Source organism: Neolamprologus multifasciatus, chromosome 1 (assembly GCF_963576455.1).
Source record: "Neolamprologus multifasciatus chromosome 1, fNeoMul1.2, whole genome shotgun sequence".
NCBI classification, from domain to species: Eukaryota; Metazoa; Chordata; class Actinopteri; order Cichliformes; family Cichlidae; genus Neolamprologus; species Neolamprologus multifasciatus.
Genome location: NC_140439.1, coordinates 34,392,996 through 34,415,203, shown reverse-complemented (window position 1 = coordinate 34,415,203; position 22,208 = coordinate 34,392,996). Strand labels below are relative to the sequence as shown.

General features: G+C 38.9%; 1 protein-coding gene across 1 annotated transcript in view; it reads left to right on the top strand.

The window, feature by feature from the left end:
- Nucleotides 1–22,208, top strand: part of itfg1 (integrin alpha FG-GAP repeat containing 1) — a 178,287-nt gene that overhangs the window by 77,411 nt on the left and 78,668 nt on the right. Inside the window, exon 10 of the mRNA XM_085155842.1 lies at nt 3,168–3,319. Coding sequence (XP_085011968.1) covers nt 3,168–3,319 — 152 coding nt within the window. The remainder of the gene's footprint in view (nt 1–3,167; nt 3,320–22,208) is intronic.

The following is a 22,208-nucleotide window of genomic DNA, read 5'->3' as shown; positions in this document are numbered from 1 at the left end:
TGTAAATAACTGAAATTAACATGTTTGCCCCCGGCACTACGTTAACAGGGGAATAATTGTTCCACCTCTCTGGATGTGTCCGAATGAGAATGATTTTGTGGGACAGTGTACTATTATGTCCATCCATGTCTAGCATTGTGTTTACTGGCCGCAAATAGGCTGGCAGCAGCCTGTGTGGGTCTTACTCTCTGTTCGCTTCTCTCTGCCAGTCGCTGCACTGCCGCCATCTCTGGCACTTCCATCCACTCTGGATGGCAGTAATCATGGCCAAGCTTTACGCCCATATGGCAGGCAGTCAGCCTCTTAAGCTGGATCGCAACATCACTTAACAGTCATTTAATGATAGCTTACTTGGGCACCATTGCATTAAAGTTCTAAGTTCGGTGTTATCTTCAGAAAAAGATGAAACGCAGATTTTAGTTTCTTTTTTTAACGCTCTCGCTTTTAATGCTCCATCTGAATGTAGAAGAGTATAATTACTGTCACCTCAACAATCTGCTGCCTACATTTAGTCAGTTCAAGTTACTGCTTGTACGCTTAGGGAATTAAAGCACATTATTTGCATGATTTATTAGTAATGTTGAACTAAATTAGAACTTGAACGTGATATTAAAAGCAACTACCTTCACAATAAAAATATTTTGCATGATAAAAGCTAAAGTGGTTAAGTATCTTTAATTGGCTTCCAAATAAAACAAAATGATGATTTAAATAATATTTAAGCTTTTATTGGGGCAAAGCGACCAATTTTAACCAAATGTAATTGGTTGAAATTATGCAGATACACTATTTTGTGGTACTTATTGACACAATTATGGCAGTTTGTGTCTTTACATTTGCTGAGTCAAACCAAAAGTAATTAAGCAAAGGGAATAAGACAAGCTTTGGCTTTTTAATATGAATTGAGAAGCCAATAACTGTGTTTTAGTCATGTTTCTAAATGCTGTCTGGGATTTCTGTTAGCATCTTGAAGCGGGGGAGGGGCTTTACTTGGCCAATGACTATTCTTTATTTTCTTTGTTTTTGAAAATGAAGAGTAAAGAAATAATATTTCAACCTGGGACCCTCTAAGCAAATTGCAGATGCTCATTTTGCATTTAGCCACTGAGGCGTCACATCATTAACGTGACCTAAGCCCACTACACCGCCTACGAATAGGCAACAGTGTGTTATCTGTATATCATGTAGTGTGCACAGCTGGTTTGGAGAAAACGTGGATTACGATTTCCATGATGGATTTCAAACTAATTGGAAATAGGCTATGGTTTTCCTTTTCAGACATACTGGTTGTATTAGGAGCCATTAGTGGCAGTTGTGGTGAATGTATCTCTGGTGTCTCTCCCCTGCACCTGGTGAATGTTTAACATTCATGAATAGTTTAAACCTCTAGCATCCCCTCTTATGCCTCTCTAGAAACTGCACATGTAATTAATACAAACTGCCCGTTTAGTGCAGTTTTGAAAAGGTTTTTTTTTCCCCTCCCCTTATATCTGTAAAACTACAGCAAAAGGATGGATGAATGGATTGATGGCTGGTCTGTGGGTTGTTGGATGTGCCTTATACCTATCAGGGATCAGGACGAGGCATCTCAAAGTATCTCAAATCCAAGTTTAATGCTAACTGTAGACCATCTGATGTCAAATACATGCACTGATTGATGACACATGTTACTCATAAACCGCTGTTTATAAGAGTGAACATTTGGGCTGATAATAGTCTCCCCCTTTTTTTTGTGTAACACTTCATTCTCTTTAATTGTAAGTAATTCACAGGAGTCTATTGTCTAACAGCTCACTGTAATGGCACTAATCACAGCAGAGAGATCATTACGGCCATCATGGTAACAACTTTGCTGAAATGAATTGTTTAGGAATATTTGGACAATAAAACCTTTCTGTTGCAACATGGAAAGCAATAGCATTTTTTTTCCCATTGTAGGCAACTGGAGAACAGTAATAGGACAAACATGTCATGTAAGTCAGTTTTCGAACTGCAAAAATGATGCTGCTAAGGTGGGGGGGGGCTACTTTCATTATTCTCTTAACGTGTAAAGAAAATTGCATCGAAACGAGACTGCAGGCTGTGAGCACATGCACAACATCTGATTCTAAAACTCCCCTATAGGTGACAGTTTTGTTTTCAATGTAGTATGTAAGTGAAATGTAGGCTGATTTCTGTGTATCTTTTGTTTTAGTCAGTCACATTGGGGAAAATACACTGAACATTACAGAGTTGCAAAAATTCCAATGCTACCAGTTAGAGATGTAGAAGTTCCTTTTCACATCTCTAATGCTTTTAGAGATGTTAGAGTGTTTGTCAAGTATTTTTGCAGCCTTAGTTTTTATTCAAGATCCTGCAGGTGAAAGAGAATGATTTATTACATGGTGAGAAGATTTAGGATTAAACTTAAGTCATGTTATTTATTTATTTTTTTTTACTTTACTGCTGAAAGTTTCAAAGAAACTCATTTTGAAACAATGTTGTTAAGGTGCTTTTAAAGCTAGCCACTGTTGGACCATCAGGTTTGAGCATTATTGGAGTGCTCTAATCTCACTGGAAAAAAAAAGAAAAATTGCTATTAATGTCAGTTGCCTGAACCATTGCTCTTAGTCTGCTGATTTGGATGAGATAAAAGCATTTGAAAATAGGCAATCATTTGTCATTAGCTTGAAATTGCTTCTTTTTTTCTTTCATTTTTTCTTTTTTTTAAGCTTGTTACTGCTGTCAAAATTCCATTACATTGGCATACGTACCGTATGAATGTGTAGGTGTATACACTGTGTGGGCAAAGGGATCTGTAACTTGTGATGTTGTGAAATTGGGTTAAACTCATATAACAACCAATCCAGACAGGTAATTTAACCAAGTCATTTATGATTAACAGAATATGTAAAATTAGTTTCTTTCATGTAAATTCAACTTTAAATATTCATGATTTTATTACTGTATTTGTTTAGTATATATCAGATTTTTGAACACTGTTCAAGAGTTATAATCTCCGGTTTTCTTTGAGAAAGATAAATGTACACTAACTTTTTTCTCTACCAGGCTCATTTGTTTGCTTTTATCTTTGTATTCTTGTTGTTCTTTATTGTTAAAGCTTCCAGTAATGTATCACTGGTATGACTGTGATTGATGACTAACTGTTGGGGGACTTGTTTTTGCAGTGGATACCAGTTCTCTCAGATTTCAAGCGGAAAGAAACCGTCTGGGGCTTTGTGCCAGATAACTTGAGTCAACCCCCAGCCCTTCACCTTGGGGACTACAACCTGGATGGGTTCCCTGATGCCCTGGTAGTCCTCCAAAACAAAAGTGGAAGGTAGGAACAAAGCACACCTGAGCTCCATTTAATAACTCCTCATATGTGTGCATATTTGCAGGTTTTGTTCTGTAATAAACCTACTTGTGTGAGGGTGAGATATGTAGATATAGTTTTCAAGTTCCTCCAAGATCCTTGTATAAGATCGCGTCTTGAAAAAAATAATTTCATGCGAGAATGAAGCTAATCCTCACTTGGCAGAGGGTCCTTGGAAATTTGTCAAGTAGGTCCCCGAACTCCAATCCAGCCAATGTTTGACTCCCATCATTCACTTCATGAGGCATCAGTGCAGAGGAATAAACTGTCAGTATGCACAGGTCCAGGGGGAGCCTACAGCATGTAGTGCAGCTATGTACAAACCTTGTTTGCATAGTGATTACTCTGGTTTCTTGACATTAATATCATGAGACTCTCAGATTTTATGGAAACCTTTGAGTTTGCTTCATTTATTAACCACATTTGAATTTGTTGTGTAGCATCCTACATTTGATGAGATTATACTAACTATAGTATTCCAGCAGCACCATAAATTTGAATTGATTGGAAACTAATAACTCCAGATGCATACTTAAATGGCTTATGCAAATTTGTTTAGCTTTCAAAACTATAAATGTATTTTTCTTTCTTTTCTTAAAGACGCCACACGGTGGATGAATTTCCTCATTAATTTACTGTGAAATTAGTGTACTTGCAAATGGTGGGGGTGGGGGTACAGCACTATCCATTATGACATTTTTAAACTTTTTTTTACAAAAGCAACAGTCACCCACAAGGGACAGGGGGGGATAATATAGCAGCATTTATTTCTTATTAATTTACATTTTCACAAAGGCAGTTAATTTGGGCAACACGTTTTCATCCTAGTGCTCAAAGGCAGAAAACGATATATTTGCAGTGTACAAGGTATTCAGAAATAGACCTGCAATCCTGTTCACGGTAGACTTCCAGAACAACTCTCTTCCTCAAGCACGGTCACTTCTAACATGTTCGATGCATTCACATGTGGTGACCAATTTCAGGTGGTGCAATGGCAAACTGGTCATCCAGAGGTTGACAGTGTTGCACGCTCAATCTCGGGGCCGTGCAGTTGGATGTATTCATTTTATTTTATTTATTTAGGACAGTGCATGTTAATGAACATAAATGTAAAAAAAAAAAAATTACATGAATGTAAACATACCAGATTATAGCCAAGGGCTAATTTCCATCTGTTGTCCTTAAGCATAAAAAATAGACATAATAATTCATAAAAATTCATCATTCATTCATAATAAAAACTCCATCACCAAACTTACACATACACACCATTCTGTTCCCAAATAAAACATTAAAACTATACAACTCATACATGATCACACACTTGATTTGTCCATAACCAGTTTTTAACCTTTGCCTTAAACAAATTGAACGTAGAGCATTCTCTAATGGGTTGAGGAGATGGCCACCCTTGACAGAGGGTTATGTTTGTTATTGTATGTTTTGTTATTCTGGTTATATTCATATATAAAATGCAGGCACCTATGTCATTCTGCATTTCCCCCCCCTGGTGTGACTGTAGCATTAATCAAATCTATTTAATATTGAAAGAATGTATGACATCATAATTTAATGAAGAAGTGTTACTGAGCACAGGCTGGAAGGAAGGCGACTAAGGTGAGTGTGTTCTTCAGCTTATGGACGTTGTGACTGATAAGCCTAGTCTTTAAAAATCATTGCTGCATGCGTTAAAATGCAAGCACCACAACCACTGGGAGTAAGGAGTATGTGTTTATTGAAGGACATGTTTGTTGGGGATTATCTAGCCTCAGAGATGATGATAAGATAGCTGAAGAGGTCAAGGCTGCGATTATCTATGCATACTGATTGCTGTGTTTGTCAGAAGTAGTAAGACGTTGGGTAAGAGCTTCAAAAGACACATTTGAACCCTATTTTTCTGTATAATTATCAGTAAGTCCTGCTGGGCTTAACTCTTTGCGTTCACCCTCATCTACAAATGGCTTATTTCTCAAAAGCTCTAATCAAAAAAAGCAACGGTGTCTCCCGTTCTCTCGTCCTTTTTCCCATTTCGCTCTCATCTGAAGCCTGAACTTTGTAATCCTCTACTGGGCCAGGGGCATTATTGCAGTACGCTTTACCAATATAGTATAGTCTGCTCCAGCTAACTTTTCAAATGACGTTATCAACTAATGAAAACAGAGCAGGATAAAGAGAGAGAAAAAAAGGTTAGAGAATTTTTTAGATGCCTTTTTAGATTTTTTTTTAGATCTCTTTCAGCTGCCACAAACCTTAGAAGATTAGCATAACAGTGCCAGTGGCTTGATTAGTAAATTCTATATCATGCTTAGGCAATAGGCCTATACACAACCTTTCTCCCACAACTCTGGTCTGAATTGCTTCTTTTGAGTAAAAGGTACGAGGTTTCAGAGGATAGCCTTGACAGATCAGATGTAGCTGTTTTTGTTCACATACTTTATGAAATACCACCAACCTCCTCGTCTGCTTTGGATTCAGCAGCACTCTGAAGTCCAACCTGCATCAGGCGTTGCTGTCTCTGTAAATTCTTTCTACTCAGATGCTTTCATCTAACCAAATATTTGTAATGCCCACAACTAGTCTATTTCAAGTCCCACTCCCCCTCCGCCTCTCTCTTTTCTCTCATCTCTCCATCTCTTCTCGTTCAACTGGGTATTTATAGCAGCTTTTCAGATGAAAGTCCTGCCAGTCCGTGTCACTCCTCCTCGCAGGAAAATGAATGTTGATTTAAGTGTTCAAAATAGGAGGATAGAAGAAGAGAGGGTGTGAGATGAGTGAAATGAATGGAACAATGAGCAGATGGAGGCAGCAGAAGGAATAAATTGAGAGTTGGAAGGTCATTTAGTAAGAATGAGGCCATTTTCTCTCACTACTCAAGCTTTAAAAAAACAAGTTGTTTATACTGCTTTACAATAATGTTTCTTATCTTATTTATGCTTAATTATTGATTCCGCTGTTCTTTTTTCCTCCTATTTTAAGACCTCAGACCTGCTAATAGGTTTTCTACCAGAGAAACTGGTATTCTAAATCAGCCATAGGTGTGAATGTGAGTGTGAATGGTTGTCTGTTGTTCTGTGTTAGCCCAGCAATAGAATGGCAGCTTGGTGTACCCCACCTCTCATCCACAGCCACCCACCACCACCATCCTGAACTGGATAAGCGAAAGAGATGGATGCATTATGAATTCCAAGACGCTGTCACTGTGTGTGTTTGTGTCTTCATATCTGTGCCACGTGTTTAGGGTTTTATCTTTGTACAGTTTAATGTCTATCGGCAGTTCCCAGAGCCGCACTCCTCCTGGTCTACATCATGTCCAGGTCACAGGACAGATGGTCCCTCCAGACTCTTTCTCTCTGTCACTCTTGCTCTGTCTCGTGCACACTGTTACATGCTCACACAGATGAACATCACAACAAAGTGTACAAGGCTGTTGCTTCCTGCTGAAAAGAGCTCCTATAGGCATTTCAGTGATTGCCAGAAAGTTTGGGATGCCGACTGAGATGGGAAGCAAGGCAGAGAGAGAGAGCAATGCAGTCTCAGTGACAGAAACGTAGTGTGAAAGTAAAAGACATGCCCTTTTCCCTGTGTTGCCTTTTACACATGCAAGAACCTTTCTACCGGAATCCTCATGATAAAATATCTCCTTTTCTGGCATAGATGACAGAGTATGTCACTGTGTAGTTTATACTATATATGTAGCAGATTCTTCTTCTTCTTTCCAGGCATGAGGCAGGCTGTAGAGCTGTAGGATTTATTCACAAACTTACATGGCCCATTTTCTGTTACAGCTTCGAATAAAAAAATAATTTAAAAAAGATTTATTAATTGCACTTGAGTCATTTGAGGTTCACCATTCATAGACTAATGCAGACGTTCCCAAAGTGTGGGGCCCGCCCCCTAGGGGGGGCGCAGAGCCATTGCAGGGGGGGCGCAGCATGAAAAGGGAAAAAAAAACCAACAACGCTTGGACACTGCTAGCACGGGCGCCCACACAAACGCAAAGCAGGAGATGAAGCATTGCTGAATATGTTTCCAAACCAACTTCATTCTAAGCCAAAGACTAGAAAATATGGTGAAGCATATCTTCCCTTTGGTTTCACCTGCACAAGTGCCGAGGTAGGTCTCCCTGCAGGATTGGTTTTCCCTTCGTTGGGAGCACCGCTGGGCTGTTTAAATCACGGACAAACAGTATCCCACATTCTTGATTTGTAGTTCACAAACACTTGTTGTAATGACTACTCCTGACATTTTGGAGATGTTTGCTCTTTATACAGTAAAGTTACAGTGGGATACAAATAACATCAGGCTGATCCTGCCACGATTTGTTTCCCCGGTTCAAATCACGGACAAACAGCATCCAACAGTTGTTTATGTTTTTGAACCCATTTTGCAGAGGGATTTTTTGAAAAATGTATTGATAGCAATGTTGAATATTATTACACAGGAAAAAAAACAACTACACGTAAAATAATTACACCGTGACGCCTCTGCCTTTCTAAATGGAGGGACAGTAACTGCGTGTATATGTAAGCGTGTAAAACCTGCAGATTGTCAGATTAACAGTATTTCGTCTCTATCTGCCATTCTGCAATTCATCTCATGTAAACAATAACGTGCACACAGCGTGACGTGAAAAAAGGCACATACCTTTGAGGTTGCGTGACGAACTCTGTATTCCTTGTCCACACGTAAACGCAAAAAAAGGAGTTTTAAAAAAATCTCCGTTCTCGGTGATTCAAAACGCCATTTACGTGTGGACGAAACAGCTGCGTTTTCAAAAATACCCGTGTAGGTGTGGACGTAGCGTAAAAGACTTAGTAGTTTATTTTCTTACTACCTGTCATTTATTGCAGATTACTTGTATTTGCTTAATTGTTTAATAAATGTTTGAGGTGTGAAATAAACCGCAATGGAACAAAATATGGGTGTGTGTGGTTGGAGGATGTGTTCGAGCGCGCGCGCGAGGGGGGGCGCGAACATTTTTCTTGTAAAACAAGGGGGGCCCAGCAAAAAAAGTTTGGGAACCACTGGACTAATGAATGGTGATGACCCACAGACATCTTTGAACAGAGGCGGTGGTTTACGACACCAACTCTCTGCCATCTGTAATCCAGTTTTGAGTTCCCTCCCCAGACGCCTTAACGCCCACTCACATCCTGGGCCATCTGACCTCAGGAATTCGCATGATAAGGTGGGGCCAGGTTTCACAATGAACTCACCCGAAACTCTGGCTGATTGGGACCCACACCCAGTTTCACACCTTGGCTCAGGCAATTAGAGGATCATCAGGGGGTCCTTTTGTCCCTCTGTGGGTGGGACACTCCCACTAGGTTTATATCTGGGACTCTCCACCATTTGACCTTAGAACTGAAGAAGCTTCTCGGATGAGAGGTGAAACGTCTTCAAGCAACTTAAAGAAGTCCAGGCGCTTTCCTTTGGAAGCTCCTTTGACTACAATGACCTGGATGACTGAGAACCTTCACAGACATAGACTAAGTAGTGTTAGAGATGTCACGTTGACAAAAGCATAATGATTTATGAACCTTTTACATGTTTACAGATATAAAACCTGCATGTGGGTTGGGAACATTCACTTTATGCAGCAGTTAATCTAATTACATCTAATTTTATTAAGATAGTAATAAAGGTATTGTTTTGTTTTATTTTGAATTATTTTGAAAGATGTCCGAACTACTGTTTCTCTAAAAACCAATGTAGGTCCTGATCACCCAAAGTTGTGATAAGTTGTTATGCAAGTAAATTGGACACATAATGCAGTAGTACAATATACTAAGAATAAACTTAGTATATTGTACTACCATCATTAGTGTGACTTTGAAAGTGTCAAAGCTTCATAAGATGCCTAATTAAAGAGAATTTGCCACAAGCTGCTACAGAGTGCAGTTAGATAAACCAGTAAATGGCTTTACTTTCTAGGTATAACACAAAATATGAACCACTCTTAAATTGCTTTTGTATGCAGAGTGTAAGACTGTTTGTGCCCTCACAGACTGGGATTATCCTCAGCTATAATCACCCACCCTCAACTGTATCACATTCATAGACTGAATAAAATGTGCAAAGGTCAGCTTTAAAGTGTAATCTGCCTGAAGCAACTTAGAGATAATTACAAGTGTGTCTCCAGTGTGCACATCAGCATGTGTGTCTCAAGTAATTGAAAACAGCCAGATGACCTTCTAGATGAAAGCTCGCTTTCAGTCAGATCTTTGCTCCTGCAATTCTGAGGCTTTCCCAAACCTCCGTCACCATAACCTTTAACTTCAGCGGATAACTGCAAGTGAAATCAGACCAATGGATTCAAATGGGCCCACATCATCATTGCACTCTCATATACACAGAGATAATAATTTAATACCCATTAAGTCCAAGTGCTGACCACTGTTTACCTTCTCAGATAAAAAATAAATGCTACAAAGCGAATGCAATATTTGCAGTATGAATATTTTCTTTATTTTATCTCTCTAGCATAAATATTTCTCTGTGTTGTGCCTTGGGCTGTACCAGCATGCTTCTAAGCAATATTCCAGCCTTTCCACCCCTGTCACTCATCATATAAAATGTTCAGAACAACCATTTCCAAGGTGTATGAGTCAGCGAGCACTAACACGCCACAGCAGTGACAAGCTCCCACCCTTCCTCGGAGACTTCAGAGATGTGTCCCAATGCAGAAATTGATTTATTCCAAGGACCTAGAAATTAGTATGTATTGCTTCCTATTGACTATAAATCAACCAGATAGCATATTAATAATTAATAATTAGTGATATATATAATTTTTGGAGGGTACCTTATTGTGTTTTCTTGATTCTTGATTCTGGGGGCGATCGTGGCTCAAGAGTTGGGAGTTCGCCTTGTGATCGGAAGGTTGCCGGTTCGAGCCCCAGCTTGGACAGTCTCGGTCGTTGTGTCCTTGGGCAAGACACTTCACCTGTTGCCTACTGGTGGTGGTCAGAGGGCCCGGTGGCGCCAGTGTCCGACAGCCTGGCCTCTGTCAGTGCGCCCCAGGGTGGCTGTGGTTACAATGTAGCTGCCATCACCAGTGTGTGAATGTGTGCGTGAATGGGTGGATGACTGATTGTGTAAAGCGCTTTGGGGTTCTTAGGGACTAGTAAAAGCGCTATACAAATACAGGCCATTTACCATTTACCATTCTAGGCTGTCTTTTTACTGCCACTGAGCTAGAAACAAAAATATTATAAATCCCTTTCACAGTTTCTTTACTTAGCAATATATAAACTGCTGGTGGTTGGTGGTTTCATTTAGTTGGGCATAGTTTTTCCTTACCCACATACTTTTTGAGATTCAGGGCATGGTTTGCCAATAATAAAGGTATATACCATTTTTGACTCAGTAGAGAGAGATTTTTTTTTTTTTGCTTTTGTTTTGCCAGCTGTCATTTACTCCCAAGAAAATATGGTCATTATTTTAAATGTCTAATCAGCCTTCTGTTTAGAAGAACATTAATTGTTTTTCCCCCAAATTGGAGTCAGAAATATTTTTTTTAGATAAGCAGAATCTCTGAACATCTGCTGATCTCTCTGAATTTAGCTTTTGTTTGCCTGTGTCAACATTTAGAGGACATTAATGTGTTAACATTAATGTTAATACCAGTCAGATCTCCCACTATAGTGTGCTTTTGCAGTTACAAAAAGGGCTAAACTCTTCTCTGATAATGAACTATGTGGAGTGTTTTTGTTTGGTGTTTCTATTAGAGAGCAGAGTGTGGCGTGGGCAGCAGTTAGCAGCACTAACTGTCTCCTTCTGATCTTTTAGCTCTGACCAGCTGCCGGAGTATAAAAAAAAACCCCGACAAAAAAACAACTCATCAGACGTCTAAAACCAGCAGAAGGCTTTGTGAGCTAAATGCTATCTTTTGCACACAGACACACTGTGACTGCTTTTGGAAAAGGTGGCCCCATTAATAAATTTGTTTTTGGTTTGTCCAAAAGTGAATTCTATGAAGTCGATAAGACCACTTTTGATTGCGAAAATTGAATTTGTTGTGGATTTCTCCTTGTACTTTGCAAATAAATCAGTCTAGACCTACTGTTCTAAATGTGAAGGTATCAGGAGGTTCACATGAGAGTGTTAATGCACAATCCTCCACCCATTTATTATCCTAACAGCTTATCTAGTTCAGGGTCTCAGGAGAGCTGGAACCAGAATACAACCTAAATGAGAGAAACTTCAGGCCAAAGCCGTTACGTTTAATAGTGCACTAGGTTTTCATGCAGTCTCTGTTGAGTGTGTGCCATGGGGGGCTAAAAGCATAACCTAGAATGTCCTTCAGTGTCAGCAGCTCCCAGGTGAAATTTCACACACAAGAGCCCTGTCTGTGTTGAAACTCAGGTCCCTCATGCTGTGAAGCACTGGTCCTAGCATCAAGCCACAATTCTTTAAAAAAAATCCAAATTTTTCCAAAATTAATTCCATCCATTTTCTTCTGTTTATCTGGAGCCTGGTCTTGGGGGCAGCAGCCTAAGCAGAGAAGCCCAGACCTCCCTCCAGCTTGTCTGGGGAAACACCAAGGCATTCCCAGGCCAGCCAAGAGATATAGTCTCTCCAGCATGTCCTGGGCCTTCCTCGGGGCCTCCTCCTGGTGGGACATGCCTGGTAGACCTCGCCCAGGAGGCATCTTGGTCAGATGCCCGAAACACCTCAACTGATGAAGGCATCAGAGCCACATCATCTGCTTAAAGCAGAGACGAGATTCACACACTGTCCAAGTGGAAGCCTTCCGTCACTTGGCTATGCCAAGAAATTCTGTCTATAAAAATTATGACCAGAATTGGTGACAAAGGACAACCCTGGCTGAGTCCAGCATCCACTGGGAACGAGTCAGACTTATTGCCGGCTATACGGACCTAGTTCTTACAACGGTTGTATAAGGATAGAATGGCATGTAGCAACGGGCCAGACACCCTATACTCCGTGAGCAGCTATCACTCTGAGGGACGCAGTCTCCAAGTCCACAAAACACATGTAAACTAGTTGGGCAAACTCCCATGCACCATAAAGTATCCTCAAGAGGGTAAAAAGCTGGTCTGTACCGTACTATAGACATACAACCTCACCAAAGTGAAGTCGGTGCTCTTACGGAAGAACAATTTCTGAATTTTTACTGCATGAAGTTCCCACCATGGGAAAAAGGTAACTTCTACAACATGTGACCTTTAAAAAATGGTTCTTGGTTTTCTCTCCAGCCCGCTGCGGTGTTCTGAGCTGCTGTTGCACTTACATCTCCACAAAACCAGTAACATTAGTGAACCAATACAGGCAGTTAAATGGTGCATGGCTCTCATAACCATACTTCATGTCGCACGCAGATTTGCTACCAACTCAACTCAACTTGGTCCACTCAGATGACACCGTTCACTTTTTTGCATCTATTAATATTGTCATTGTTATGGGCTCATTCTAAACAAACTTAACCAAGCTTTAATTGTATATAATCGTTTGGTATAATTAGCTGTGAAATGATAGTTTTGGGGTTGAGACCGAGCAGTTCTCCACTTTTCTTCCATGAGTTGTTGTACATACAACTGTTTCTCCCATCAGCTGCAGAGGGTAGACGACAGACGGCAGGATGATGCCATAGCGCTGTCAGCAAGTTGAATGTTAAAAAGTTAAGAACCACTACTGTGCAAGGGAACTTTTTCTGTTTAATTGTAGGTAATTTTCTACCAGTAAATGTCCATGTATTCGTGAGAGCGAGAAAAATATAGACTAACAAGCAACACAATGAGTCTAACAACATCTTGCGATGGGGTTGTGTGCATATTGTATGCCTCTTGGATTTCCCACATCATCCTGACAAAGAAAAAACATAATTTCTTTTTTCTCTTGTCTTGTGAATGAATGACTAAAAGATAACAAACTACATTGTCTTCTTTGTGCTACCCACAGATGGGTCCACAGTTATTTGGGTTTTTTTTTTTGGCATCTCTAAAGCACAGGATAGGATGCCATCTTTCAAAAACCAGCTTCTCTTTACAGTACACTCATGTTTCCTGGTACCTTTTTCCAGATGAAATCGTGGGACGTTCTTAAATGGCAAGTTAGTGTAAGAATTTATACACCGAGTATAGATTGTATGCAAAGTCTGTAATGTGCTGATTGCTGTGATAAATTCCTATTTTTATGCAGGTATTTTATGCATTTGATAAGTCAAAGCAAATTAATGACCATATGCCTGCTCTCTCATACACAGACACAGGAGAGCAATCAGCTTTTACATGTTCCTTTGGGCTTTTTTTCGCTTTTCCTCATTTTGTACATCAAAGCCATAGTGTTTTACTGAATGCCACCAGAGATGCTCTCTCCATGGGAACACACAACTGCTGCTGTTAAGCATAAAGATAATAGCCCCTTCTTTGCTCACCCATATACTTTGAAAACTAATTAAATCTTCCTTATTAAGGCTTTAGGGCCCTCTGAGGGATTGAGCATGAGAACGAATGTGTATGTGCAGTGTTTGTGAGCCATGGAGAGACAGAGATGGAGAAAAATGTGTATTTGTTTTGCCAACTCGATGAGAAAGATTGTAAAGTGATGCTGTGTAAAGAAAGGAAGGCAGGAATGAGAGCTTCATACATGAGTATTAACTCCACCTCAGTGATTGCAGTCAGTTGTCAGCCTGTACAGATGTTGCTTAGGGAAAGCAGTCATCAGAATATATCAGTGGCAGCTTGTGAAAATCCTTTCTGCTCTAAACTATAGAATTCAAATAGAAAGTTGGGAATAATATTTCTTTGTTGCTTTCTTTCCTAATTGCCTTTTCACCATTTGATAGCAGGGTATAACTTGAAAAATCTTTTCACTTTCACACAAATTATATGTTTCTATCCAGTTGGTCATAATTTACTGCGGGGGAAAAGAACTGCTTGTTTAGGTGTTTTCTTTTCTTGCCTCTAATCATCCAGGCAGCTTAAACCCCAAACTGGACAGCAGTTTCCAGCGTTTAATTTGTTTTATTAAGCCATTTGCCTCAGTTAACTAATTTTACCTCGAAGCGTCTTGCTCTCCACTTTGCTCTGGAAAAATATAGATTCATTTTCGGTTGTGTACAAAAGCTTTTAGGACATTATTGATGAAGCATGGCATGAAGCTACTGAAACTTAACATTAGACAAACAAAGCAGAAAGATCCCTTACCATATCAACACAAAATCTGCGTGACTTCCATTCCCCATACTTAAATTTAGCAAGTAATGCAATGATGCCAGTGAAGAGCAGACATCCTGCACATTTTTACAACCTTTTACTGTGACAACTGAACTGGAGCTAAAATGCTGATTCCTTGAATCAGATAGTGCTGCTTTTCGTTAGACCACGCTACTTTCATAGACACCACAATAGTGAAGCAGATCAACCAGTACCCCACTGCCTCTCTGTACTCAGGTAGGCTTCGCATTCACAGGAAGACGCACATATGATCTCCATTCGACCCTCGATTTGCGACCCTCAAGGAGACGCTGCGTCCTGCTGGCCTCGAGTGTTTGATGTTAAAATGTTCCTCCTCGGTTTTATAAGAGCCCCCCCTGTTGCATGTCACACTGCACCTTCCACTGGGCTGCATTACATAGCTGTGTGTGTGTGTGAGTGTCTGTCTGTGTGTACATGTCCCATGTACCCATGCGATGTAGCAGCGTGAGGTGAGAGGGAGCTATTTCTGGAATATGAAATGAGGTCACAGACAGAGGCAGCTAAACTTAAGTGATTTCTGTTGTACCTCAAACACTATATGAGAGCACTTCAGAGTGTCCTACACACCTCCTTACTACTTGTTACTGCTGATTGAAGATCGTTTTATTTAAAACTGATATTGTCTATGAAGATGCACGTTCAGATGTCATAATAATCTTTGCAAAGCTGAGGAAATCAACAATGAGAAAGGATAAGCCTTGAGTATGTGTAGCAAATCTGCAAGACACACACTCAGACACACATGTGTGTAAACCTCTTCAGGCTATAGGTCAATGAGTGTAATAGAATAACGTAGTTAACCTCTGCTTGAGGTTGTTCCTAACTACAGTCACAAAATACCTTATTGTGTTATCAATTCTGTGTTTTATGAGAGAAGAAAAAACAAATAAACAAATTATAAGTACATTCTTGATTCAGCAACAATTATGAAATATAATTATCTTGTTTCTACATGAGAAGAATCAGATAAATTGGCTGTTTTCATTATAAAATTTAACATCTCTAGCTAAATGTAATGAATTGCAAGTCTTTCTTTATATTAGAAGGAAATGTCATCTTCTGATATTAATACTAGGTTCTTGCAAAATATACAAAGCCAGTGTAAAAGTGTTGACAACTCTATACTCAAGCTACTTGAACTAACTTTAGCTTCACAGGCTGTCAGCAAGAGGTGCTTCACAGCCTGAATCCTTCACATTCAGGGCTTTTAAAATGATGAGCTGAAAACAGAGTGAAGGACTTTAAACTGACAGTTTCCAAATAAAATCTGCTAGCCATTTGTAGATTACACCGATTAAATTATCTTCAATTACATGCCAAGATATTAAGTACAGCGGTAGTTGCTAAGTGGGATAATTTGTCTGTTGCGCAGCCTTTTAGTTTAGTTTCTCTTTATCAGTTCACTTCAACAGAAAAAAGATCAATCAAAGATGAATCACTCATTGCTTTTAAAACACCACCAATACCAGGTGCGCTTGCATAGTTTTTCAACTTTTCAGGGTCCTTGACACAGAGTTTATTCCTAACATTTATTCCCTGGATTCATATTATCACAATATCTTGTGGCCACAGCACTTTTTGTTGAACATGGCTCCTATTACCATTATGCTTGGGGTCGTCATCCTGGTGGAAAATGACTTCCAAATGTTCTTCTGAACATTTGTGAGTCTCTTCATTCTGACAAAATCCTCAATAAAGTTTTTCAGAAATAAAGTCCCAAACTTGCCAGAAACGAGTCTGATCCTTCAGCATCGCCTGCAGACACTCTGTCTTGTAGGCACCTTAGCATATAAACTGTCTTCTGTGAGGGCAGATGTTTCAGATTTTGACTTGTCAGTTCAAAGCACCTGCTGCCATTTTTCACACCCCACTTCTTTTTTCTGTGCATTTCTATGTCATGAGTTTTTGTGCACAGAGAAACTGAGAAAGAGAAAAGGCTCTTTGGGTGCAAGTCTTTCATTAAAACCACTTCTGACTACTCCTGTGTGAGTTGTTGATGGCCGTGTCAGTCTTTCATCCTTTCTTTTTAAGGCCTCTCAATCTTGCTTATTTCTTTGTGCTTCTGTAGAAATGCTTTAACCACACATCTGTCTAACACAAACCTTTCTCTCTGTAAAGTTATTGGAATTGCTTCTGTCTCGTTTCTGTGCTTACTCTGTCCGTAGTGTCAAATGCTTCACTGTCCTTTAGCTATTTTTTTCCCTAGCAAAGCCTTTTCTCATTCAGTTAATAATGGTTCAGCCTGCATATTTTGTTTTTTTAGCATATGCTTCCTATGTCTAGATAACTGTAGATTAATGCAGAGTCTGGCATTTCCTATTGCCAAGCTAATGCATATCCAACAGCCAGAGATAAATGATTGTTTTTGAAAATGACAGAATGACTTTTTCAAACAAAAACTTACAATGCTGGTTGAAAGATTCTCCCTTTACAAAGCCATCATTTCAGTTACTTTAATTATAATGAGTCGAGCTCTCAGACATTTGTTTATCTTGGCTCGCTGTCAGCTTGTTTTTCTCTTCTTCATGTGAAAAAACTTTCTACTTGTATGTGGCATCATGCACCTGCAAACTGGTCAGAGTCACACTCAACACTTAAACCAATGTTTGCACAGTTTTATGAGTACTTTATTGCATCACTAATCATGGCCAAATAAAAATTAGATTCTTAATATTTTTTTTAAATTAATATCTCTGTAAAGAATTGCAATTACTTGTAAATAATGTATTTTTAGCGTTCGTGCTGAATTTTAATTAAATATGTTAAACTCAGAGTTAAAGTTCAAGTCAGTATAGCATCGTATTCATTTGCCCACTCACATAAAGCAGAGCAGCAATGAATCCTTTTGCTTATACAAAGCTCACTGCTCTTCACCTTGTTGATGCCTTGATGAGTTCCATCACATTAAGTTTTACTGTTGCTGTCTGTATATATATGTGTGTGTTAGTCTCTCTGTTTCTATCTATCAGTATGCACCACGACTAAGCAGCTGCCAAGAGCTTAGCAGGCTGTTGCTAGGCAATGCCATTTAAAATCCATCTTACTCTGTATGTTGGAAGCAGGGTAGCTGCATTTGTCTCTCGGTTTTTGTTGTTAATACCAGAATGGAAACTGTAGTAGCATGAGACTTTTGGCTTGTTAGTCCTGCACAGTATTTTCTTTGCTAAGTTTTGCTTTGTTGGCGGGAGGCTGGTTTGACCTCAAATGACACCCTAAATGAAGTAAATTAGGCAGCTTTCTTGGAAATTGCTAAGTAATGTAACGACTGAGGGTGTTTGTCATTTTGATGATTAGTGTCAAAAGTCGTCATTGTACCACATTCTAGTATTTCTTACCACATATTGTCACAGCACAATGGTGTTATTGCTGTTTTCTGTCGGTTAAAACAACACAGTAGAAATGAGGCTATTCCCAGGTTATAATGTTTCACATTTACTGTCCTCAAAATCCAGTATTTGATTGGACAGTGTTGAGTAAAATCTATTGCTGTATACTTTTTTCACTTTTTTTAAAAACTTTTTTGTCTATTCTTCATTTAGTATTTGTCTGTAAAGATCACGTGTAATCCGATTTCTATTTGGCTGTACTTAGCACACAGTCAAAGGCATAAAAATGTAGGTGATCAGTTTGGTTGAACTGATTTGTGAAAAGCACAATAAACCAGAAGTCTAGTAACTCAGTAAATCCAAATTACTTTATTATTATAGTGCAAGCATCAAGATGTTACCGAGTAGATTTTTATCCAGTATAATTTCTACCCTCTGTCATAGATGTCACAGCTAAAGCTGATTTACAAGCCACTAGTTTTACAAATTTTTTAAATAAACAAAATTATTGAATAAGTCCTGTGATTGGTTGCATATAATATTTATTTGCTATTATTGTATCATAAGTTTATCAGTAATTTGGGTAAAGTATTTCAGTTTATACACGAGTTTGTTTTATTAAGTCGATTAGACCATGGTGACACTATGGCACCCATTTGATACCCATCTCTACAAAAATTAACTTTAGCTATCAAACTTCTCTGACCTGACAGGGTGTAATTTTCCCCTCAATCTATCACAGCTAGGGTAAGCTCCAGCCCGTCTGCAACCCTGAAATGGATACGTGAATTTTGCTTCACAGATTGTGATTTTCTTTTGTAAAGAAAACCTTGTTTGACATATTAGTGAACAAGACAATTTGGTGGTTGTTATTTGATAAGCTTGTGAAGAAAAAGTCAAGTAAGGCAAGACTCAGAAGAAAGCTGACTTTGTAAAGTGTGTGAGGACAAAGATGCAGCCAGACACAGACAGTGAGGATGAAAGAGTGAGTGACAGCAGGCGGACCGTGTAGAGGAGTGACACTACCAAAGGATGTACTTTGACTTTGATTGTGTCGTTGTGAGTCACTGCCTGTGTTCATCACCACAGTGGCTAGCAGAATGAGAAATCACAGCCCCTCGGGGCCGTGACAACATATCGCTTTCTCACTGTCACTTCGTCTACGTGGACCTGCCCACTCGTTCCCTTCGTTCACCTTTCGTCCGTGTCTTTCGTTTTTTTATTTCCTGTTGCTGTCAGTCTTTCAGTCTCTCTTATTGTCAGCTGGTCAATAAGTTGGAGGACTGCTACATCTGAATCATTGCAACTGGAGATTCCCACAGTAATTGCATCAACAGGGTTATTTCCTTCTACTGTAAAACACTCCTTCAGAGTGGGTTAATAGTGTTATATAACTGTTTTCAAAGGCTACAGAGAACTATACTAGTACCAGTACTATTTGCTCTCATTAAAACGTGTCTGTGAAAGATTTCTTTATTAATTTATTATATATTTTACTATATAGAAATCAGACACACAAAAGCAGAATGCATAATCATAAACAGAGGATTTAAAAAATAATAATAAAATTAATTGCAAATAGGTAAACCAGATCATAAGTAGTTAAATAATATTTAGGATTAAAAGAACCATCCTAATCTAAGTCTAGATTTTATGAAGGTTTTACAGTTCAACAGTATACTGATTTATCTTCACTCTTCATCAATAATAAATATCTATATTTTTGGCTAGTAGACTGGCGTTCTGACCTGCAGCAGGTCTACTCAAAAAGACAACATGCTCTGGATTAGGCACAAAAACATGTTAGGCAAGGTGTGAGTTTGGAGGATGAATGTATGATGGGTTAAAAGACAGACCAGCTGCTGAAATCATGTATTCTAATATGGGTGAAAAGTAGCATAAACAACGAATTTGTTATGATTGGATCAGTTTGATTAGCGAGTGATTGAGATGGTGTGAAAGCAGATTAAATGGTAAGGTTTTTTCACACAAAAAATGATTTTGCTAGTTTATGTTCTAATATGAAACAACACAAAATGTTTTAGGGTTGATAGACTGTGAAAGAGAGACTACATATAGCTACATGGTTACAGTCTGCAATGTACTGGGGGAGATTGTCTGCATACAGCAAAATTGTACGGTACAATTACCCTGTTGTAAAAACACATTTGAGAGTGGATTTATAATCACTAGACATTAGACTGAGCCTACGTCCACACGTACCCGGGTATTTTTGAAAACGCAGATTTTTCTATGCGTTTGCACCTTTCGTCCACACGTAAACTGCGTTTTTGGTCACTGAAAACGGAGATTTTTAAAAACTTCGGCCAGGGTGGATATTTTTGAAAACTGTTTTTGCATTTAGGTGTGGACAAGAAAAACGGAGAAAACTCAGCGTCAAAGGTGTGCGCATTTGTTGACGTCACACTGTGTGCCACGTTATTGTTTCGGTGAAATGAATTTCTACAATACTGTTACTGTTAATTATACTCTCTGCAGTGTTTAAATGCTTACATATACACACACAGTTACTGTCCCTCCACACATACGACTCGGTTCTGCTTCTATGCCCCAGCTTTGTTTACTTTTTCCCACCGAGGCTTCTAGACTTCTGATTGGCCAACATTTCTGCACGGTTAGGAATATATCGCCACCTGTTGCTTTGGCATGTTCCTAGCAGCGTTTTCCTTCATTTCTGCGTTTACGTGTGGACGGGATTATTTTTTAAAAAGAAAACGGAAAATCTCCGTTTTCAAAATTACCCGTGTACGTGTGGACGTAGCCTGATACTGACCTAAAATATGGAAATTAAATTGTCTATCCAAATTTTCTATTTCCTTATTATTTTAAAGGTTTTTTTAATCTTTTGTTTTTTTTTGTGTGTTTCGTTTTTTACAGTTATAATGAAATAAATTGTTAGGTAAATCATACTAACCTCACCCTCACAAGCATTTTCATCAAGAGATAGAAAGTTTTTGAGCTACATAAAGGAGAGAATTAATAAAGGGACAGTAGGTCATTTCACCAAAGAAAGAAGAAGGGAGTCTTTCCTTGGCACTGTAATGTCGCTATTATCAAAACAAAAAGAGAAATTTGAAATGCACCCACACATACTGTTAAAATGTCTTGTAGCCATGTGTTAGTCCTTGGAGTTATGAAAGGCAGAAATGTGGAACAAAAGCGTATGATTGGTTGGACTGAGGTGGAGGGAGAAGCAGAAGGGCCGATAAGATGAAATGAAATGAACAGAAAAGAAAAAAAAGAGAGATATGAAGAAGAAGTTGGCCAGGTTAGCTTAGTCATTCAGCTTTAGGGAATTGAGTAGATGGAAGAATGAGTGGATGGACAGAGGAAAGGGACAAAGGTGGATAGGTAGCAGTGGTGCCTCTGAGCTTTTGAGGTTGAGGGAGAGAAGGGTCATTGGTGTGATCAGTTGGTCAGCCTCCTGCCAACTCACCACCCCTCTGGAGGCCAATTAGAGAGAAGGTGGATAGAGCCTGAAATAGTATAAGACTCCCCACAAGCACATACACACACAAGAAAACAGAGCTGACACTGGGTTCATACAATAATGGAATCCCTCAAGCACACTACCTCAGATACACACACATATTAGTGTCGGTACAGGCTCAATATTCAATTCAATTGAAATTTTTTGACTTCAGTTTTATTTCTAAAGCGCCAAATCACAGCAACAGGTGACTCAAATGTTTTATATCATAAGGTAAAGACCTTACAATATGCAAATAGGGTATTTATAAAATAAGTCTTGTCATGCATTTAATGTCATGTTTTTGTTTAAAACGTTTTTTATTTAAACGTTTTATTACCAATATAGGATGAAGAAGCTGTGATCAATATGACATCATTACAAATTAAACAGCATGATGACTCAGTTGTTAACTAGCAGGATGGGTGTGGTTTGTATTCACTTCCTGGTTAAAGAAAAGCTAAAAAATAATAATAATAATAATAATAATAATAACTGACTTCACTCATTGGTGCATAATATTCTGCAGAAGAATTTGATGCCATGAAATAAGAAGAATGGACATTTCTCTGCTGGGATTGAGTAACCCCATTAAAACTAATCTCATTTCAGTAAAACTATATATTTTAACCTCACAGGAACATCACAGAAAAACCTGTTACTACTCTTCGATATTTTGTTGTTGTGTTCTTTTCAGCTAATGTGGCAAGAATTTAACAGCCTGTGTAGTGGGGTTGAAAAAGCAAAATCAATGCTAAATGGCTGAAAAACAGAAATAATGAAGGAAGAAAGTGTTGATTTTGGACCCTATCCTT